General features: G+C 41.7%; 1 protein-coding gene across 2 annotated transcripts in view; it reads right to left on the bottom strand.

Moving 5' to 3' along the window:
- LOC122552978 (parkin coregulated gene protein homolog) overlaps positions 1-20,470 on the bottom strand; it is a 379,845-nt gene that overhangs the window by 274,598 nt on the left and 84,777 nt on the right. Inside the window, exon 2 of one of the 2 annotated variants that reach the window (XM_043696320.2) lies at positions 7,810-7,944. The exons of the other annotated variant lie outside the window; for it this stretch is intronic. Coding sequence (XP_043552255.1) covers positions 7,810-7,944 — 135 coding nt within the window. The remainder of the gene's footprint in view (positions 1-7,809; positions 7,945-20,470) is intronic. 2 annotated transcript variants of the gene reach the window in all.

Raw genomic sequence — 20,470 nt, 5'->3', positions numbered from 1 at the left:
TGGGTGTTTCCATTTCAGTTCTTAGAGGGAGTCAACCTTTGCTTTATAATAGATTGGGGGCATGGGTCCAGGATTTGGACAGATTTGAACAGGTTAAGGATACAAAAGATCCCAGAAGATTTAAACTTGAGGACTAGTGTCCGAGGTCTTTAAATGAAACTTAAGTGAGAAATGGAAAATCTATTTAATTTTGTTGCTTGTTGTTAGTTAAATCAAAAGTGGGGAAATGGCTCTTAACATTGCAAAAGAGGTTCTGGGGGTTAAAGGTGCTTCCCAAGTGTGCCAAGAAAGTTTAGAAAGACAGAAAAAGGTAACATTTGTAGAATTAGCAAACCCACTAAAATTGGGTTTAACTTGGGATAATAAGAAAGTTGAAATTGTAACAGAGTTAGCCAAGCACTTAGATATAACACAGAAATAGTCAAGCTCAGTGGGATTAGAACAAAAAAATTGCAAATGAGACAATTGGAGTTAGATAGTAAAAGGAAACTGAAATGGTTTGAATTACGATTAAAAGCAGAGGAAAAGGAAAAGGAGAAGAAGGCACGAGTAAAAGAAAGGGAAAAAGAGAAGAAAGGGAGAGAGAGTTTGAACTTCAGAAGTTGGCAATTAGACAAGCAGGTTGGCTTAAAAGAATGGAGATGAAGGTAGAAGGTAGGTTTAGTGAGGAGGATAGTGACGATGAGTAAACCCATTGTAGCCATTGGCCTGGTGGGAATCTGTTTAAAAATATTCAAACATTGTCTAAATTTGATGAGAAGGATGTGGAAGCGTTTTCCATCTCATTTGAGAAAGTGGCTAAACAAATGACGTGGCCAGAGACTATGTGGGTTTTCTTGATCCAAACACAGTTGGTAGGTTGGTAGAGCTAATGAAGTGTTGCAGCCCACTGTCACAGAAGTAAAAAAGGCTACTGGTACCACAAGCATATAGACAATGGTTCAGAAATGTAAGAAAGGAACCAGGTCAGACTTATATCAAGTTGAATGAATGAAACAGAGCAAGTTCAATAGATGAATGAGAGTATTAAAGATAGAAAAGACATATGAGGCTCTTACTGATATTAGTCTGCTGGAGGAGTTTAAAAACTCATTCCAGAAATGATAAGAGCTCATGTTGAGGAACAGAAAGTTAAAACAGTGAAAATAGCTGCAGAGATGGCAGATGATTATGCATAGTGCATAAATCAAAATCTAGATTCCGACAGCAATTTCATTCCGTGAGAGATAGAAATTGGGAAAGAGGGAGATCCTTTAATGAAAAATAAGTAGTAGATCACACTGGGAACAGTTTACCACAGGTGAAAAAATAAACTCAAAAGGATGGAAAAGGGGTGAAAGACCTCAGTTGTTGTCACTGCAATAAAGGTGAGACACACAAAGTCACACTGTTGGTGGTTTAAGAAAGGCATTGGGAAAAAGGATGTGATGAAAGAGGCTAAACCAGTGGGATTAGTCAAGACAGTGAAGGAAATCCCAAGAGAAGTTGAGGAACTGCAGGAGATTGCAGAGCCTAATCATGGGTTGGACAGAAAGATCGTGCTCAATCTTTTCAAAGACTTCACCAGTTTGGGTAAGATTTATGCAGGGTGGAGGAGGTAAAGAGTTTGAAATATTGAAAGATACGGGAGCTAGTCTGTCTCTAATAGTAAGAGATGAAAATATTTGCACTCCTTTTGAAATATTGCCTGAGAGAGTGGTAATCTGTGGATTAAATAGAGAGAGGATTCAATGTTCCCCTGTGTAAGTCAAGGCTAGAAAGTTCAATCAAGACTGGGGAACTGATAGTGGGAGTGATGGAAAACTTGGCTATCCCAGGAATCCAGTTTATTCTTGGAAGTAATATAGCTAGATCACAGGTATGAGTGATGCCCATTGTAGTGGACAAGCCAAAGGAAAATCAGGAAACTGAGGATTTAAAAGAAAAATACCCTGGTATTTTTCTGAACTATGCGGTGACAAGATCACACAGCCATAAATTAAAACAAGAAGAAAGAATAAAAAAGAAAGATGAAGGAGTTGAGATCCAATTAGCTGACATCCTGTTTGATGAGATGGTAAAGGAAAAACCTAAGCAGGTAGAGGATCAGGTTGAGGAGTTTATTCTGACAGATTGACAGTTACAACAGAAAGATGAGACGATAAAGGATTTATATCATAAAGCCTACTCGGAAGAGGAATCAATGAATATTCCAGAATGGTTTTACCTTGAAGATAAAATCTTAAGGTGGAAATGGAGACCTTGGCAGGTTAGTGCCGATGAGAAATGAATGGAAGTATACCAAATGGCGTTGCTGGTAGAATACAGACAGGAAATATTGTGGGTAGCATATGAATTACCTATAGGAGAACATCTAGGAGTGAGAAGACTCAGGATAAGATACAGAAGCAGTTTTATTGGCCTAGATTACAGAGGAACCTCGATTATCTGAACAAGACGGGCAAGCAGTATTTAGTTCGGTTAACTGATTATTTGGATAATTGATGTGACATTAAACAAGGGAAACCATACTGATCTAACGCTGCGTTTTACTGGAGAGTTTGTTTAAACCTATAATTTTGATAAATCTGCTATTTAAACAAATTAATCTTTGCATTCTGCAATTTGCAGGTTAAACTGAGAAGGACTAAACCCTTACCAGCACATAAATATATGAAACCCCAGCATCAAGCAAGGTCCTGAACAGCTTCTACAATCACAAGAGCATTTCTGCTGAACTCAGTTTTGTGATAGAAAGACAGAAGCACTGCCTCGCACATATGTTTATTTTCTCTGCCATATTTTTCAGGAATGGCTCGGTGAAGTGACAGGAATAAAGCACTTAATTTTGCAAAGGGCTGTGTAACTACCCATTACGTAAAAAAAACTCCAGCCTCTGTTGCTTGAGGTGCTTGTGTTTCTCTGTTTTTAGAGTGATACTCACTGGTCTATAGTTCCCTGGCTTGTCCTTACCACCTTTCTTAAAAAGTGGCACCACGTTAGCCAACCTCCAGTCTTCTGGCATCTCACCTGTGACTACCGATGATACAAATATCTCAGCAATAGGCCCAGCAATCACTTTCCTAGCTTCCCACATGGTTCTCGGGTACACCTGATCAGGTCCTGGGGATTTATCCACCTTTATGCATTTCAAGACATCCAGCACTTCCTCCTCTGTAATATGGACATTTTTCAAGATGTCACCATCCATTTCCCTACATTCCATATGTTCCATGTCCTTTTCCACAGTAAATACTGATGTAAAATACTTGTTCAGTATCTTCCCCATCTCCTGCAGCTCCACACAAAGGCTGCCTTGCTTATCTTTGAGGGGCCCTATTTTCTCCCTAGTTACCCTTTTGTCCCTAATCTATTTGTAAAAATCCTTTGGATTCTCATTAACTCTAATTGCCAAAGCTATCTCATGTCTCCTTTTTTCCTTCCTGATTTATCTCTCAGGTATACTCCTATTGCCTTTATACTCTTCTAAGGATTCACTCGATCTATTCTGTCTATACCTGACATACGCTTCCTTCTTTTTCTTAACCAAATCTCCAATTTCTTTCGTCATCCAGCTTTCCCTATACCTACCAGCATTTTCCCAGAATTTTCACATGTTTTTCAGTACAGGTAATCCGAATTCACTTATCTCTTTGAGGTAATGTTTTTGTGGGACTTTGAGATCTTGTTCGGATAATATGAAATTCAGATAATTGATATTTGGATAACTGAGGTTCCTCTGTACGTAAAGATTGAATTTTGCCGTACCTGTCATATGTGTCAGATGGTGGGAAAGCCATAGGAGGTGATCACATCAACACCCTTGATGCCAATTCCCACATTTGAAGAACCTTTTATATGGGTTATAATTGATTATGCAGGTCCTCTCCCGAAAGGAGAAAGTGAGGTCTGCAGATGCTGGAGATCAGAGATGGAAATGTGTTGCTGGAAAAGCGCAGCAGGTCAGGCAGCATCTAGGGAACAGGAGAATCGACGTTTCGGGCATTAGCCCTTCTTCAGGAAGAAGGGCTAATGCCCGAAACGTCGATTCTCCTGTTCCCTAGATGCTGCCTGACCTGCTGCGCTTTTCCAGCAACACATTTCCATCTCCTCTCCCGAAAACCAAACGTAGGAACCAGTATTTGCTAACTGTAATGGATGTGTCTACTGGGTTTTCTTAGGCAATTCTATTACAGAATGTAAAGGCAAAAATGGTTGACAAAGAGTTGCTTGCTTTCTTTAAGAGTTATGGATTACCCAGTGGGATTCAGTCAGACCAGGGGTCCAATTTTATTGTCAAATTATTTAAGGTGGTCATGGACAGTTTAGAATCAAACACTTTGCATCAAGTGTATACAGTCCTGAATCCCAGGGAGCATTGGAAAGGTAGCATCAGACCCTAAAGACCATGTTGAGGGCTTAAAGTCAGGATTACCCAAATGAATGGGATAAAGGTATCCCATATATATGATTTGCAATTAGAGATGCTCCAATTAATTGACTCAGTTTACCTCATTCAAATTGATATTCAGAGGGCCTTTGAAATTAATTAAGAAAAGTTGATAGGTCCGAAGTCAGAATTTCATAGTTGGATTATGTATCGGAGGTGAGAGAAAGATTGAAGAGAGTAGGTGAATTAGTTTTACAACATTTGAAGGTGCACAGCACTTAATGAAGCAAGGAGCAGATAAAAAATCTAAAATTTATACGTTCGCCCATGGGGATAAAGTATTGGTGCCGTTACCAGGGTAGGAAATCCCTCGAAAGCAAGGTTTAGTGGTCCCTGTCAGATCGAGAAGAAGTTAGGTCAGGTGAATTATCTGGTAAAGATGCCAGATAGGAAAACATATTTTGGGTATGTCATTTGAACATGCTAAAATATTACTAAGACAGGAAAGGGATCCAGAGAAACAGGTATTTGTTACTGCCACTCAAAGTGAGGAATCAAATCCCGATGATTTGGAGTTTGATGTGCCTCCAAATAAATTGAATAATGAGGAAGTCCTCAAGGGATGGGGTAGAGTAGTAAGTTATCTGTCCATGGAACAGAGAACTGATTTGAAAGACTTGTTACAGTGTGATGAGGATCCATGAAGAAATAGAATAGGGAAGACTATTGCCCTAGTAGGAGGTTGACATAGGGAATGCTGTTCCAATAAAACAACACACCTACAGGCATAATCCTCTCAAAGCAGTGCAGGTTCAGAAGGAAGAGGAAGCAATGCTCCAGGAAGACATCACAGAGATGGATCAAAGTGAGTGGAGTTCGCCTAGCATGTTAGCTTCCAAACCTGCTGGTACTCAACAATTCTGTGTAAACTATTGGAAGTTCAACACTATGACTAAATCTGACTCATATACCCACTGGAGGATTTTGTGGAAAAAGTAGGACAAGTCACTTACATCACAAAGTTGGATTTACTTTGTGATTACTGGCAAAGAGTAACAAAGAGTGAAAGATGTTTCTGCTTTTGTAACCCCAAATGGGCTATATCAATTTAAAGTGATGCCCTTTGGAATGAAAAACGTGCCAGCCGCTTTTCAATGGCCTATGAACAGAGTTGTTGCAGGATTGACTAATTTGCCATCTACAAAGATGACTTATTGATCTTTTGCCATTTGTGGAAAGATCACATGGAGCATTTAACAGAGCTCTGTAAGAGTCTATGGAGCTGAAAATGTGTTGCTGGAAAAGCGCAGCAGGTCAGGCAGCATCCAAGGAACAGGAGAATCAACGTTTCGGGCATAAGCCCTTCTTCAGGAAGCAATGCTCCAAGAACGTCGATTCTCCTGTTCCTTGGATGCTGCCTGACCTGCTGCGCTTTTCCAGCAACACATTTTCAGCTCTGATCTCCAGCATCTGCAGTCCTCACTTTCTCCTCGAAAAGTCTATGGAGGGCAAGATCGGTCATAACATTGCCAAAAACAGAACTTGTGAAGGTGGAAGTGATATTTTAGGGCACAACATCGAAAATAACAGATGACACCAAGGAACATGAAGACAAAGACCATCCAGGAATTCCCAAGACCATTCTTGAAGAATGAAGTGTTACGATTTTTAGGATTGAGTGAATTCTACAGAACATTTGTACCAAGATTTGTTAAAAAAAACAAAATTTCAGTGGACAGAACAACGCCAGGAGGCATTTAAGAATTTAAATGCAGAGTTAACTACTGCATCAGTTTTAGCCATGCCAAATGTTTTGAAACCCTTCAAAGTTGCCATCAATGCAGGTAATGCAGGTGTTGGAGCTATGTTGCTACAGGAAGATTATTATGGAATTGAAAGGCGAATCAGTTATTTTTCAAAAAAACTCAATATCCGCCGGAAAAATGTTCAATGATTGAAAAAAGTTATGGAGTTTGGTAATGGCTTTACAACATGTTAATGTTTACATTGCAAACAATGCATCAGAGACTATTGTGTATACCTGTTACAATCCTTTGACATTTCTGGAAAGACTAAGGACAAGAACACCAGATTAATTTGTTTGAGTCTCATGTTTCAAGGATTTAATTTACAGATTGTATATGTTGCAGGTCATGAAAATATTATTGAGGATGCTTTATCACGAGTTTTTAAAAAAATGCTCATATAAGATAGAAACAGTCATGTTCAATGTTCTATACAAGTAGAATTAGTCTAAAATGTGTAACTCAAGATTAATGAACTATGGATCTAGTAATATAATGGAGTTAAGGGTTTAAAAGAAAAAAGAATGAAGCCATCTTTTCCTAATTATGGGCTTTTTTTCTTAAGGTAGGTATTTTATTCAATCACTAGAAGTTGTTGAAAAGCAGGTTACACCATTTTTCGCGCTCTTTTTACAGACTATAGGTGTTTCAGTTTTAGTTCTTAGAGGAGGGTCAACCTCTGCTTTATAACAGTATCCAGTAACAAAGTCATCAAAATAAATCACTTCAAGTATTGCATCAGTATTGTATTTTAAACATTCTACCAACTTTATAGATGCTTTTGAACTTTATGGAATCAAGAAGAAACAATACCACTTTGTTAATAAATGCCCATATAAATATTTTAAAATATTATGCAATTGTAAACATTGCCAAAACAAAATTAACATTGAGCTAAATCTAAGATTGTGCAATAAAAACTAATGAATTCCACAATGGAAATAACGTGTATTTCAATCTGTCTGGTTCACAGTAAGATATAGCACTTTAAACTGTTTCATAATTTTCACACATGACTATCCTGTTACGTTATGCTTTGTATACTAGTTTCAGAGTATTCATTAAATATTGCATTTTATTTGAAGTTACTTCCTTTTTTGCCAGAGAAATGGGTAAGATTAGGCCATTTGAAGATGCATAACTGCATACAGCTAACATGTGCTGCAGCTATTGAAAGCAGCAATAGAATAAGGATTGACCTTCATTAATATTCTGCTCCACATCACATAGGTCAAGATTGCATGCCTTATCCATTTAAGTAATTAAACCTTTCATTTGGAAACATTCTGCAGGAACAGATGAAGCTTGAGAGATAAATGCTTGCTTGCTTGATGCATTTAGCTAGTTCCATTACTTGATAGACTGTTTTAAATAGCTTGGGTTGCCAGGTCCTCATAAAAATGGAGATGGATTAGCTGGGAGAGAATAGTCTCAAAGGAAAGCTGACTCACATCTCCTTAGTTGGATATAATTTAATTGTTAGCAAAGGTGGGCAACTGACTCAGGAGACCTTTTTCTTGCTGCTATTTACTGCGAAATGACTCTATCTGATTAATTTGTGAAGTAAACTTGTTTGGCAATAGGCAACGTTACTTTCAGTCTTGCAGTGTCTGCCAAGACTGTACTCCAACTCACCTTCCAGGCTATTCGATTTCCATGTGAACCATGCTCTAAGGCAATAGGGAAATCACCTCGTTTATAACACTTGCGAAATGCTGTAGGTCCGCTGGGTCTCTCGCGAAAAGATCCTGCAGATGAAGGACCAACGACCTTGAAAAGCAATAAGAAAATGTATCTTTATAATCTTTATAGTTATCTGAATTCTGTTTCACCAATTTATACATTTACAAACAATGAGAAATTTAATAAAGATGTTGAAGATGCAAGGACTGAGTAAGGTTTGCCAATGGAATTGCGGAAGTGAACTAAAAGCTGATTTATTTATTTTGCATGATAGAAGACAATTTTCTGCTTGGTCCATCTTACTATTGCTTTTACCAATACCTTTCTCCTTCCTAAAAATACTGCTCCCTGGATGTCTACTATGTTGTTTCAAAATTAGAATCAATATTGCTCGTTCAACATTATTGTCCAAAGTTGGAGTCAAAGTCAAATTCCCATATCACCCAAAGCCAGCAAAGTTAAACCCCAGGATAGTGCAAATTTGAAATGTAAGATTCAATCTTGCCTGCTTAGAACTGGTAATACTTACATTTCATGTGATCTTCCACTATGTCTGATATGACATGTAGCATGTAGCAACCAAATAACCAAAACCAAAGAGAAGTGCCTTAATTTTCATCATGGATAGAGGAATAATGGTTGGGAATTTTCTAACATTGCAATCTTGGCTTCATTCTGGCAGTAGCAGGACAATGGAATTTTCCTCTGGGGTGGGGTCAGACTGAAGTTGGCAGGTTGAACATGGCAGCTTGAAACAAACACATAACAGGTTCAGTCTCGGCATAGGCCAAAGCATTTGCCTCTACTGCCACCTTTGGTTTGCAGGAGATTAATGGTTAGTGAAATTGAGAAGTCTTCCTGGAAACTGGCTGAACTTCACATTGTGAATATTCATCGTTATTGCTGACATCATAATAGGCCAATAGTTTGAAGTCCCACAGAAATAAAGGATTGCTGGAATCTGCGCCAAGCACACAACAAAGGACTGCTGGAATGTAACAAAGCTCTCTCCTGTCAGAAGCTGCAATATGAAAAATGCAATCACAGGAGGTCCAAGCATTGTGCTGTAGTCAAGAACAACAGTGCAGCTGAGGGGAGGTATCTCTCAAGCTTATCTCTTCACAGTACCCCTTAACAAAGGAGGGAAACCACTGATCAATTCATTGGCTAGTCTGAGCCTGTCAACATCCCATTACAAGTAAGTTCCTCAAGGAATTTTGGTGCCTTATCACTGTTGCATAGCAGCAACCCTTGTCACAATAGCATTCGTACACCAATTAACTGGTTACCGGACTGACATATAGCAAATGTATACTAGTATTCAACCCTCAAGTCACCAAGTCCTTGCTATCATGAAATGATGCCGAGCTAATGATGCACACCACAAAACACAAACATACAAAACAATATATTTCATTTACTTAATGTCTGAATGCTCCAAAAGACTAAACAACAGGAGACCATAAGATCATAATATAGAGAAGCAGAATTAGGCCATTCAGCCCATTGAGTCTGCCCTGCTGTTTGATCATGGCATATATATTTCTCAAATCCATTCTCCTGCCATCTCCCCATAACCCTTGATCCCCTTACCAATTAAAAAAAAACTATCTTTATCTTAAATACACTCAATGACTTGGCCTCCACAGCCCTCTGCGGTAATGAGTTCCAAAGATTAACCACTCTCTGGTTGAGGAAATTGCTCCACATATTAGTTCTAAAGGGCCATCTCTTCAATCTGAAGCTGTGCCCTCAGGTCCTAGACAATCCTACTGATGGAAATATATTCTCCACATCCACTCTATCTAGGCCTCTCAGTATTTTGTAAGTTTCAATGAGATCCCCCCCCCTTTATCTTTCTAAACACCATCAAGTACAGATTCAGAATTTTCAACTGCACCTCGTATGACAAGCCTACGTTCCCTAAATCATTCTATGGACTCCCTCCAAGGCCAGCACATCCTTCCTTAAATACAGGGCACAAAACTGCTATAAATATTCCAAATGCAGCCTGACCAGAGCCTTATGCAGCCTTAGCTGTACATTTCTGTTGTATTCCAGCCCTCTTGAAATGAATGCAAACATTGCATTTGCTTTCCAAACTACCAACTGTACTTGCATGTTAACCTTAAGTGAATCTTGAACTAAGTCTCCCAAGCCCCTTTGTGCTTCAGATTTCCTAAGCTTTTGCCTTAGTCTAGAACTCTATTCTTCCGATGAAAGTGCACAACATCACACTTGCATTGTATTATATTGATTGTATTCCATCTGGCACTTCTTTGCCCACTCCTCTTACCTGTCTAAATCCTCCTGCAATTTCTTTGTTACATCAACACTACCTACCACACAACCTTTCTTTGTGTGGTCTGCAAACTGAGCAAAATTGCCCTCAGTTCCTTCGTCCAGATCACTAATGTATAATGTGAACAGTTGTGGTCCCAACATGGAACTCCACTAAGTCACCGGCTACCATTCCGAAATTCTATTTTATGTATATTCTGAGTTCTGCTAGTCAGCCAATTCTCTATTCATGTCAGTACTTTGGTCTTAACATCATGGGCTGTTATCTATTTAGCAGCCTCCTGTGCGGTACCTTGTCAAAAGCCTTCAGGATGTCCAAATAGATTACATCCACTGGTTTTCCTTTGTCTAACTTACTCATTGCCTCTTCAAAGAATGCTAAGAGATTTGTCAGGCATGACTTCCCTTGATGAAGCTGTGTTTACTAAACCCAATTTTATAATGTACTTCCAAGTACCTCTCAAACTCATCCTTAATGATGGACTCTAAAATCTTACCAATGACTGAGGTCAGGCAAAACGGCCTATAGTTTCCTGTCTTTTGCCTCTCTCCCTTCTTAATCATGGTATTACAATAGCCATTTTTCAGTTCTCCGGGACTTTAAGTCCAGTGATTCCTGAAAGATTACCACCAATGCCTCAACAATCTCCTCTGGTGTATTGTCTATCTATCCTAGGTGATTTATCCACCTTCAGATCTTTCAGCTTCGCAGATCTTCTCCATCATGGTGATCACTACACTTATCTTTGTTCCCTGACTCTTGAAGTTCTGGTACGTTGCTAATATCTTCCACTGTGAAAACTGTATCAGTTTTCAGGGCCACCATCATTTCTTTGTTCCCCATTACTACCTTCCCAGCCTCATGTTCCAGCAGTCCAATGTCCACTCTTACCTCTCTCTTAACCTCTAGACATCTTAAAAAAAACTCTTGCTATCTATATTACTGGCTCACTGTCTCTCATACTTCATCTTCTCCCTTGTTTATTACATTTTTAGTTATCTTCTACTGGTTTGTAAAGGCTTCTCATCTTCTGGATTCCCACTAATATTCACACATTGTATGCTTTTTCTTTTGCTTTTATGCTGTTCCTGACTTCTCTTGTCAGCAGTAGTTGCCTTGTCCCCTCCTTAATATGTTTCTTCTTCCTCAGATTAAATTTCTACTGTGCCTCCCAAATTACCTCTGGCATTACTACTCAATAATCTTCCCTGCTAGGCTCCCCTTTGAATTTAACTCTGGCCAGGTGCTCCCTCTTGTATTTGTATTTATCATTATTCAATTGTAACACCTGACATCTGATTCCAGCTTCTCCCTCTAAAATTGCAGGGTGAATTCTATTACTCCTAGGGATTCCTTCACCTTAAATTTCCAAATCAAGTCTGCCTCATTGCCCATCACCAAATCCAGAGCTGCCTGTTGGGATTCGCTACTGACCAGATTTTCCCAGTCCACCTGCATATTGATTATTGCAATAGTGCCTTTCTCACATACCCTTTTCATCTTCAGACCCTTCAGCCCAAACTGGTCCATGCCGACAAAATGTCCATCCACGCGAAACCCAGTTCCCTGCTCTTGGCCCATAAACCTTTCCTATGCGTGTATTTGTCCAAATGCCTTTTAAATATTGTTAATGTACCCTCCCCTACCACTTCCGCTGGCAGCTCATTCTGTCTGATTACTACCTTCTGTGTAAAAAAGTTGTCCCTCAAGGTCCCTTTCATTCTTTCCCCTCTAACCTTAAACTGATGTCCTCAATTCCTTTGGGGAAAAGATTCGGTGCATTCACCCTAACCATGCCTCTCATGATCTTATATACTTCCACACTTAAGCCCTGGACTTGGAGAATGGTTGGCACATCAGTGGGGGAGTTGATGAAATTCGTGACTCAGCAAAGTGTGGTTCTGTGACAGCATTCATGCAGTGACAAGCAGCCAAATGAGAGGTTAGCACAAAGGTTAGCAGCAGAGTCCTAACATGAAGAAATTGAGGGCTATCATCATTAACTGTGCTATTGATAGGGTCTGTTAATGGCTGGTTCTTGGAGAAAGGCCATTATTAAAGAGGAAAAAGCTATCATCGACCTTGGGGTGTCACAGTCTCCACCTGCTTTGATGCTCAAATAGGTCATAAACCTACGTTCTATTAAGGAACTCTGCAGCATTGTATGAAGATGACTTCGTAGCTAACTGCAAAAAATAAACATACACTCTACCAAATAACTCCATCAAGATAACAATCTCTAGATTATTACCTGACCCATGCGAAAATTTGAAAAGGATAAGCAAGGTTAAAGAGATGAATGCATAGCTGAAAGACTGGCGTATGTTCCAGTTCATAAGCTACAGGCAAGAATACTGGGGAAGGTGGGATCTGTACTGTGGGAATTGTCTACACCTGAATCATATTTGGAATGATGCTCTTTCAAACCACATAACCAGGGAGATAATGTGGGTTTTAAGTGAAATAGTGGGGGCAAGGGCCCAAATTTGGGAAGTTGAGGTGCAACAAAAAGTGAGGAAAAGGCAATAAAGGAAGGAATAATAATAAACAGACGACGACAGGAAAGGACAGATAATACAGGTTATGGGACAAATCAGCAGGTAAGACTAGAATTAAAAAATAACAAAACAACACTTAAGGCATTGCATTTGATGGTACAGTGCATTCAAAACAAAACAGATGAACTCGTAGTACAAATTGAGACAAATAAGTATGATCTAGTGGTCATTACTGAGGTGTGGCTTCAAGATAACCTTGATTAATGGCATGATATGGCAACTGCTCTGCCGAGGACTGGAAGAAACTGCAGAAGTTGTATGCACTGCCCAGACCATCACAGAAGCCAGCCTTCTATCCATGGACTCCATTTACATAGCTCGTTGCCGGAGGAAGGCTGCCTACATCAAAGACATATGCCACCCTGGTAATGCTCTCTTACAACATCTTAAGTCAAGCAGAAGATACAGAAGCTTGAACTTCAGTAACAGCTTCTTCCTGGTCTTTATTATACTGATTAATGAACTCTCTAACTTCAAATAATTCTGATCTTGCTAATGTTGATCTTGCCTAATGTATGCCCCATGTGATGTAACCTGTATGCCTCTGTCTAAGTTTTTGTCCCACCCGATGATCTGAATATGCTTGCTTGCTATGATCTGCCTGTAAACAAAGTTTTTCACTGTACTTAGGTACACGTGACAATAAACAAATCAAATCAAATCAAATTAGGACCTAAATTTTGGAAGGCATGCGATATTAGGGAAGGACAAAAAGTTAGGAATAAGTGGAGGAGTAGCTCTGTTAATTAAAGATATTAATACAATCAAGAGAGATGACCACATTCAGAAACCAAGATATAGAAGCGGTCTGGGTAAGGGTGAGGAATGATAAAGGCAAAAGAGAATTTTGTACAGTCACCTAACAGTACCCATGTAGGATCAGATATCAGGGAAGAAATAACGAAACAGCAATTATCATGGGGGATTTTAATCTATATACAGACTGGAAAAATCAGACTGGATAAAAATAGTATAGGTGAGGAATTAATTGAATATTTTGGGAAAATTTCTGAGACTAGCTTGGGTAGTACCAACCAGACAGCAGGCTTTGCGAAGCTGGTTTGAGCATTAAGATCGGACCAATTACTGACCTCATAATAAATGCATCCCTTGGTGGCAGTGACCATATGATGGTTGAAGTTTGCATACAGTTTAAGGGAGAGAAGTGTGGATCTAAGACCACCATTTTGAATATAAACAATGGCCATTATGAGAGCATAAAAGCAGAGCTAGTAGAAGTGAACTGGCTGTTTAGGTTATGGGATAGGCAAATAAGGGGATATTCCAGAAAACACAAAATATATTGATTCCAACAAATAAAAAAAATCTATGGCATGATCCCGTCATCTATGGCTAACTAAAAAAAGTCAAAAATGTTATTAACCTCAAAGAAAAGATGTATAAATGTACAAAGATAGATGGCAGATTAGAAGATTGAACAGAATTTTTTTTAAAAATCCAAAGAAATACTAAAATATTGATGACAGAAAATTAGAGTGTGAGACAAATTTAGCTAAATATACATTCATAGACAGGAAAAGTTCCTTCAGATGTTTAGAAAAACAGTTAACAAAGTAAGTGTTGGTCCTATAGAAAATAAGTCTGGGGAATTAGTAATGGATAAAGAGATGGCAGATGAATTGAACAGATTACTTATATTGGTCTTCACTGGAGAGGAAATAGGAAGCATTCTGGAGATAGCTGTTAATCAGGTATTGAAAAGGACTGAAAAATGCATGAAATTACAATTATCAGGGAAGTAGTACTGAGTAAATTATTCAAACTGTGAGTTGATGACTCCTGGGACCTGATGGATTTTATCCTAGATCTAGATGGAAGGTCTTTCTAGAAAATATTTGAAGTAGTAACTTGTGATATTGATAAAGGGGAACGAGTGGATGAATTGCACGTAGATTTCCAGGAGACACTTGATAAGGTGTCACTTCATAGGTTATTGTGGAATATAAAAGCTCATGGTGTTGGGTGTAACGTGATTGGCTGGTTCATTCGAAGCAGAGAATGGGAAAAATAGGTGTTTTGCACAATGGCTGTGTATCATGACTGATGTCCTAGAGGAGTTGCTGCCAGGACCTCAACACTTTACAATTCATATAAATGATTTGGATGAAGGGGCCAAAGACATGGTAGTTAAATTTATTGACACAAATATAGTTCAGGAAAGTGAGTTTTGAACAGGACATAAGGGAAGCATGGTGGTTCAGTGGTTAGCACTGCTAGCTCACAGTGCCAGGACCCGTGTCTGATTTCACCATTGGACAACTGTCAGTGTGGAGTTTACACATTCTCCGTGCTGCGTGGGTTTCTTCCAGTCGCTCTGGATTCCTCCCACAGTGCAAAGATATGTAAGTTGGGTGAACTGGCCATGTTAAATTGCCCATAGTGCCCTTGGATGTGCATGGTAGATGAATTAGCCATGGGAAATGCAAAAAGATAGGATAGGGGAGTGGGTCAGGGTGGGACAATCTTCAGACGGTAAGTGTGGACTTAATGGGATGAATGGCCTGCTTCCACATTGTAGGGTTTATATGATTCTACAATAAGAAGCCCACAAAGGGCTATAGTTAGGTTAAGTAAATGAACAAAATTACAAATGGAATACAATGTGGAAAAATGGAAAACTGTCCATTTTGCCAGAAAGAATAGAAAAGAAGCATTTTATCTAAATAGAGAGGTTGCAAAGCTCAAGATGTGGAGAGATCTTGCTGTCCAAGTGTACAAATCACAGAAGGTTAGTGTGCAGGTGTAGCAAGTAATCAGGAAAGTTAATAGAATGTTATGATTTATTGTGATGGGAGTTGAATGCAAGAGTAGGGAGGTTATGCTTTAGTTATACTGGGCATTATTGAGACTCAACTGGAGTACTGTGTACAGTATTGTTCCCTGTACCTACAAAAGGATGTTAATGCTTTGAAACCTGTTCAGAGAAGACTTATTGACTAGGACTTGAATGAGTGGATTGCCTTATGAGGAAAGGTGAGACAGGCTAAGCCTGTATCATCTAGAGTTTGAAAGAATCAGAGGTGACTCAGTTGAAATATAGAAAGGATGTTTTTAAGTACAGGAGGGTACTTTGGGAAACTTAGCAGATTAGAGGATGGAAAAAAGTTAAATTTATGCTTTTATACCACGACCTGAACCAAGGAGATTAAGCACGCTTTCCTCAGGCCCTCCAAGCTAAACAAACCTACCTCCTTGATTCATTTGCTCCACAGTTACTGCCAAGACTGAGCCAGAGAAAAAAATATTCCTGGACTTTGCAGAGCTAACAACACAAACATTGACCTATTTTTCTAATTAGCTTGTTTACAGATGTTATTAAATAACTCTGGAACAGAATGGGACTTGAACCAGTTCAGGGGGTAGAGACACAAAAGGGTATTACACAAACTTTGAGAAGGATCCTTAAAGGCTAGATATAAGTCATTGGGGGTGTAGGTACTCCTATAATGCAATAAGGAAACAAGTTTTAGGATTTTGACCCAGTAACAACGAAAGATCAGCAATATAGCTCCAAATCAGGAAGGTGTGTGGCTTGAAGGGAAACTTTCAGGTGATCATATTTCCCTGTGTCGGTTGCACACGTCCTTCAATATGATAAGAGATTTCCAGTTTGAAAGGTGTTTTGAAGAAGCAGAGAACATCAGAATATAAGAAATAGCAGCACCAATAGGCCATCTGGTCCACTGAGTCTGTTCCACCATTCAATAAGATCATGGCTGATATTTTCATGGACTCAGCTCCACTTACCTGTCCACTCACCATACCCCTTAATTCCTTCACTGTTCAATATCTATCTTTGCCTTAAAAACATTCAATGAAATTACCTCAGCTGCTTCAGAGGGCAAAGAATTCCACAAGCTCACAGGCTTTTGGTGAAGAAATTCCACCTCAACTCGATCCTGAACCTGCTCCCCCTTATTTTGAGGATGTGCCCCCAGTTTAAATTACTTACAGTGTGGAAACAGGCCCTTCAGCTCAACAAGTCCACAACTACCCTCCGAAGACCAACCCACCCAAACCCATTCCCCTACATTTACTCCTTCACCTAACACTATGGGCAATTTAGCATGGCCAATTCACCTAACCTGCACATTTTTGGACTGTGGGAGGAAACCGGCGCACCCGGAGGAAACCCACGCAGACACGGGGAGAACGTGCAAACTCCACACAGTCAGTCGCCTGAGGCGGGAATTGAACGCGGGTCTCTGGCGCTGTGAGGCAGCAGTGCTAACCACTGTGCCACCATGTCGCCCATAGTTCTACTTTCACTCGCTATTGAAAACAACCTCCCTGCTTCTATCTAATCTATTGCCCCCTCACTCTGCTAAATTCCAATGAGTATAGTTCCAGTCTGCTCAACCACTCCTCATAAGCTAATCCTCTCAAGTTTGGAATCAACCTCGTGAACCTTCACTGCACCCCTCCAATGCCAATACATCGTTTCTCAAGGAGACCAAAACTGTACACAGTACTCCAGCGAGTTTTAAGAAGGTTTGTAACTAGGGTTGGGGTTCTGGATGTAGGTTTGCTCTCTGAGCTGAATGATTCGTTTTCAGATGTTTCGTCACCATACTAGGTAACATCTTCAGGGAGCCTCCGAATGAAATACTGGTGGTGCAGCCCGCTTTCTATTTATATGATTGAGTTTCCTTGGGTTGGTGATGTCATTTCCTGTGGTGATGGCATTTCCTATGGTGGTGTCATTTCCTGTTCTTTTTCCCAGGGGGTGGTAAATGGGATCCAAATCAATGTATTTGTTGAGTTCCAGTTGGAACGCCAAGTTTCTAGGAATTCTCATGCATGTCTCTGTTTGGCTTGTCCTGGGATAGATGTGTTGTCCCAGTCATAGAGTCATAGAGATGTACAGCACAGAAACAGATCCTTCGGTCCAACTCGTCCATGTCGACTAGATATCCCAACCCAATCTAGTCCCACCTGCTAGCACCTGGCCCCTATCCCTCCAATCCCTTCCTATATATACACCCATCCAGATGCCTTTTAAATATTGCAATTGGACCAGACTCCACCACTTCCTGTAGCAGCTCATTCCATACAAGTACCACCCTCTGAGTGAAGACGTCACCTCTTAGGTCTCTTTTATATCTTTCCCCTCTCACCCTAAACTTATGTCCTCTAGTTTCAGGAGGTCCCCACACCAGGGAAAAGACTTTGTCTATTTATCCTATACATGCCCCATATAATTTAATAAGCCTGTATAAGGTCACCCCTCAGCCTCCGATGCTCCAGGAAAAACCACCCTAGCCTATTCAACTTCTCTCTATAGTTCAAATCCTCCAACCCTGGCAACATCCTTGTAAATCTTTTCTGAACCCTTTCAAGTTTCACAACATCTGATGTCCATCCTCATCCATATGTAAGGATACTGGAGAGAATGGGTCACGTTGTTTTGTGGCTAGTTGATGTTCATATATCCTGGTGGCTAGTTTTCCGTCTGTTTGTCCACTTCAACTAGGACAACACATCCATCCCAAGACAAGCCAAACAGAGACATGCATGATAATTCCTAAAAGCATGGCATTCCAAGGGCTTATGCCCGAAATGTTGATTCTCCTGCTCCTCGGATGCTGCCTGACCTGCTGTGCTTTTCAGTGGAGAAAGTGAGGTCTGCAGATGCTGGAGATCAGAGCTGGAAATGTGTTGCTGGAAAAGCGCAGCAGGTCAGGCAGCATCCAGGGAACAGGAGAATCGACGTTTCGGGCATAAGCCCTTCTTCAGGAATGAGGAAAGTTTGTCCAGCAGGCTAAGATAAAAGGTAGGGAGGAGGGACTTGGGGGGAGGGGCGTCGGAAATGTGATAGGTGGAAAGAGGTCAAGGTGAGGGTGATAGGTCAGACTGGGGTGGGGGCGGAGAGGTCGGGAAGAAGATTGCAGGTTAGGAAGGCGGTGCTGAATTCGATGGATTTGACTGAGACAGGGTGGGGGGGGAGGGGAAATGAGGAAACTGGTGAAATCCGAGTTCATCCCTTGTGGTTGGAGGGTTCCTAAGCGGAAGATGAGGCGTTCTTCCTCCAACCGTCGTTTTGTTGTGGTCTGACGATGGAGGAGTGGGAGGGGGAATTGAAATGTTGAGCTATAGGGTGGTTGGGTTGGTTGGTCCGGGTGTCCCAGAGGTGTTCTCTGAAACGCTCCGCAAGTAGCCGGACTGTCTCCCCAATATAGAGGAGGCCACATCGGGTGCAGAGGATGCAATAGATGATGTGTGTGGAGGTGCAGGTGAATCTGTGGCGGATATGAAAGTTTCCTTTGGGGCCTTGGAGGGAGGTGAGGGGGGAGGTGTGGGCGCAAGTCTTGCACCTCCTGCGGTTGCAGGGGAAGGTGCCGGGAGTCGAGGTTGGGTTGGTGGGGGGTGTGGATCTGACGAGGGAGTCACGGAGGGAGTGGTCTTTACGGAATGCTGATAGGGGAGGGGAGGGAATATATCCTTGGTGGTGGGGTCTGTTTGGAGGTAGCGGAAATGACGGCGGATGACGCGCTGTACATGGAGATTGGTCGGGTGGTAGGTGAGGACCAGTGGGGTTCTGTCCTGGTGGCGGTTGGAGGGGCGGGGCTCAAGGGCGGAGGAGCGGGAAGTGGAAGAGATGCAGTGGAGGGCATCGTCGACCACGTCGGGGGGGAAATTGCGGTCCTTGAAGAAGGAGGCCATCTGGGTTGTGCGTTTTTGGAACTGGTCCTCCTGGGAGCAGATGCGGCGGAGTCGAAGGAATTGGGAGAATGGGATGGCGTTTTTACAGGGGGCAGGATGGGAGGAGGTGTAGTCCAGGTAGCTGTGGGAGTCGGTCGGTTTGTCGTAGATGTCCGTGTTGATTCGGTCGCCTGAGGTCCTCACCCTGAACAACTTCTCTTTCCAATCCTCCCACTTCCTCCAAACGAAAGGAGTAGCCATGGGCACCCGCATGGGCCCCAGCTATGCCTGCCTCTTCGTAGGATATGTGGAACAATCCATCTTCCGCAACTACACTGGCCCCACCTCCCAACTTTTCCTCCGCTACATCGATGACTGTATCGGCGCCGCCTCGTGCTCCCACGAGGAGGTTGAACAGTTCATCCACTTCACCAACACTGAATCAACACGGACATCTACTACAAACCGACCGACTCCCACCGCTACCTGGACTACACCTCCTCCCATCCTGCCCCCTGTAAAAACACCATCCCATTCTCCCAATTCCTTCGACTCCGCCGCATCTGCTCCCAGGAGGACCAGTTCCAAAAACGCACAACCCAGATGGCCTCCTTCTTCAAGGACCGCAATTTCCCCCCCGACGTGGTCAACGATGCCCTCCACCGCATCTCTTCCACTTCCCGCTCCTCCGCCCTTGAGCCCCGCCCCTCCAACCGCCACCAGGACAGAACCCCACTGGTCCTCACCTACCACCCGACCAATCTCCATGTACAGCGCATCATACGCCGTCATTTCCGCTACCTCCAAACGGACCCCACCACCAAGGATATATTTCCCTCCCCTCCCCTATCAGCATTCCGTAAAGACCACTCCCTCCGTGACTCCCTCGTCAGATCCACACCCCTCACCAACCCAACCTCCACTCCCGGCACCTTCCCCTGCAACCGCAGGAGGTGCAAGACTTGCGCCCACACCTCCCCCCTCACCTCCCTCCAAGGCCCCTAAGGAAACTTCCATATCCGCCACAGATTCACCTGCACCTCCACACACATCATCTATTGCATCCTCTGCACCCGATGTGGCCTCCTCT

Source organism: Chiloscyllium plagiosum, unplaced genomic scaffold, assembly GCF_037043375.1.
Source record: "Chiloscyllium plagiosum isolate Xiang-an unplaced genomic scaffold, Cpla_swu_hap1 HiC_scaffold_10, whole genome shotgun sequence".
In the NCBI taxonomy this organism is placed as follows: Eukaryota; Metazoa; Chordata; class Chondrichthyes; order Orectolobiformes; family Hemiscylliidae; genus Chiloscyllium; species Chiloscyllium plagiosum.
Note: the sequence above shows the minus strand (reverse complement) of the source record. Positions and strands in the feature narration are given on the sequence as shown.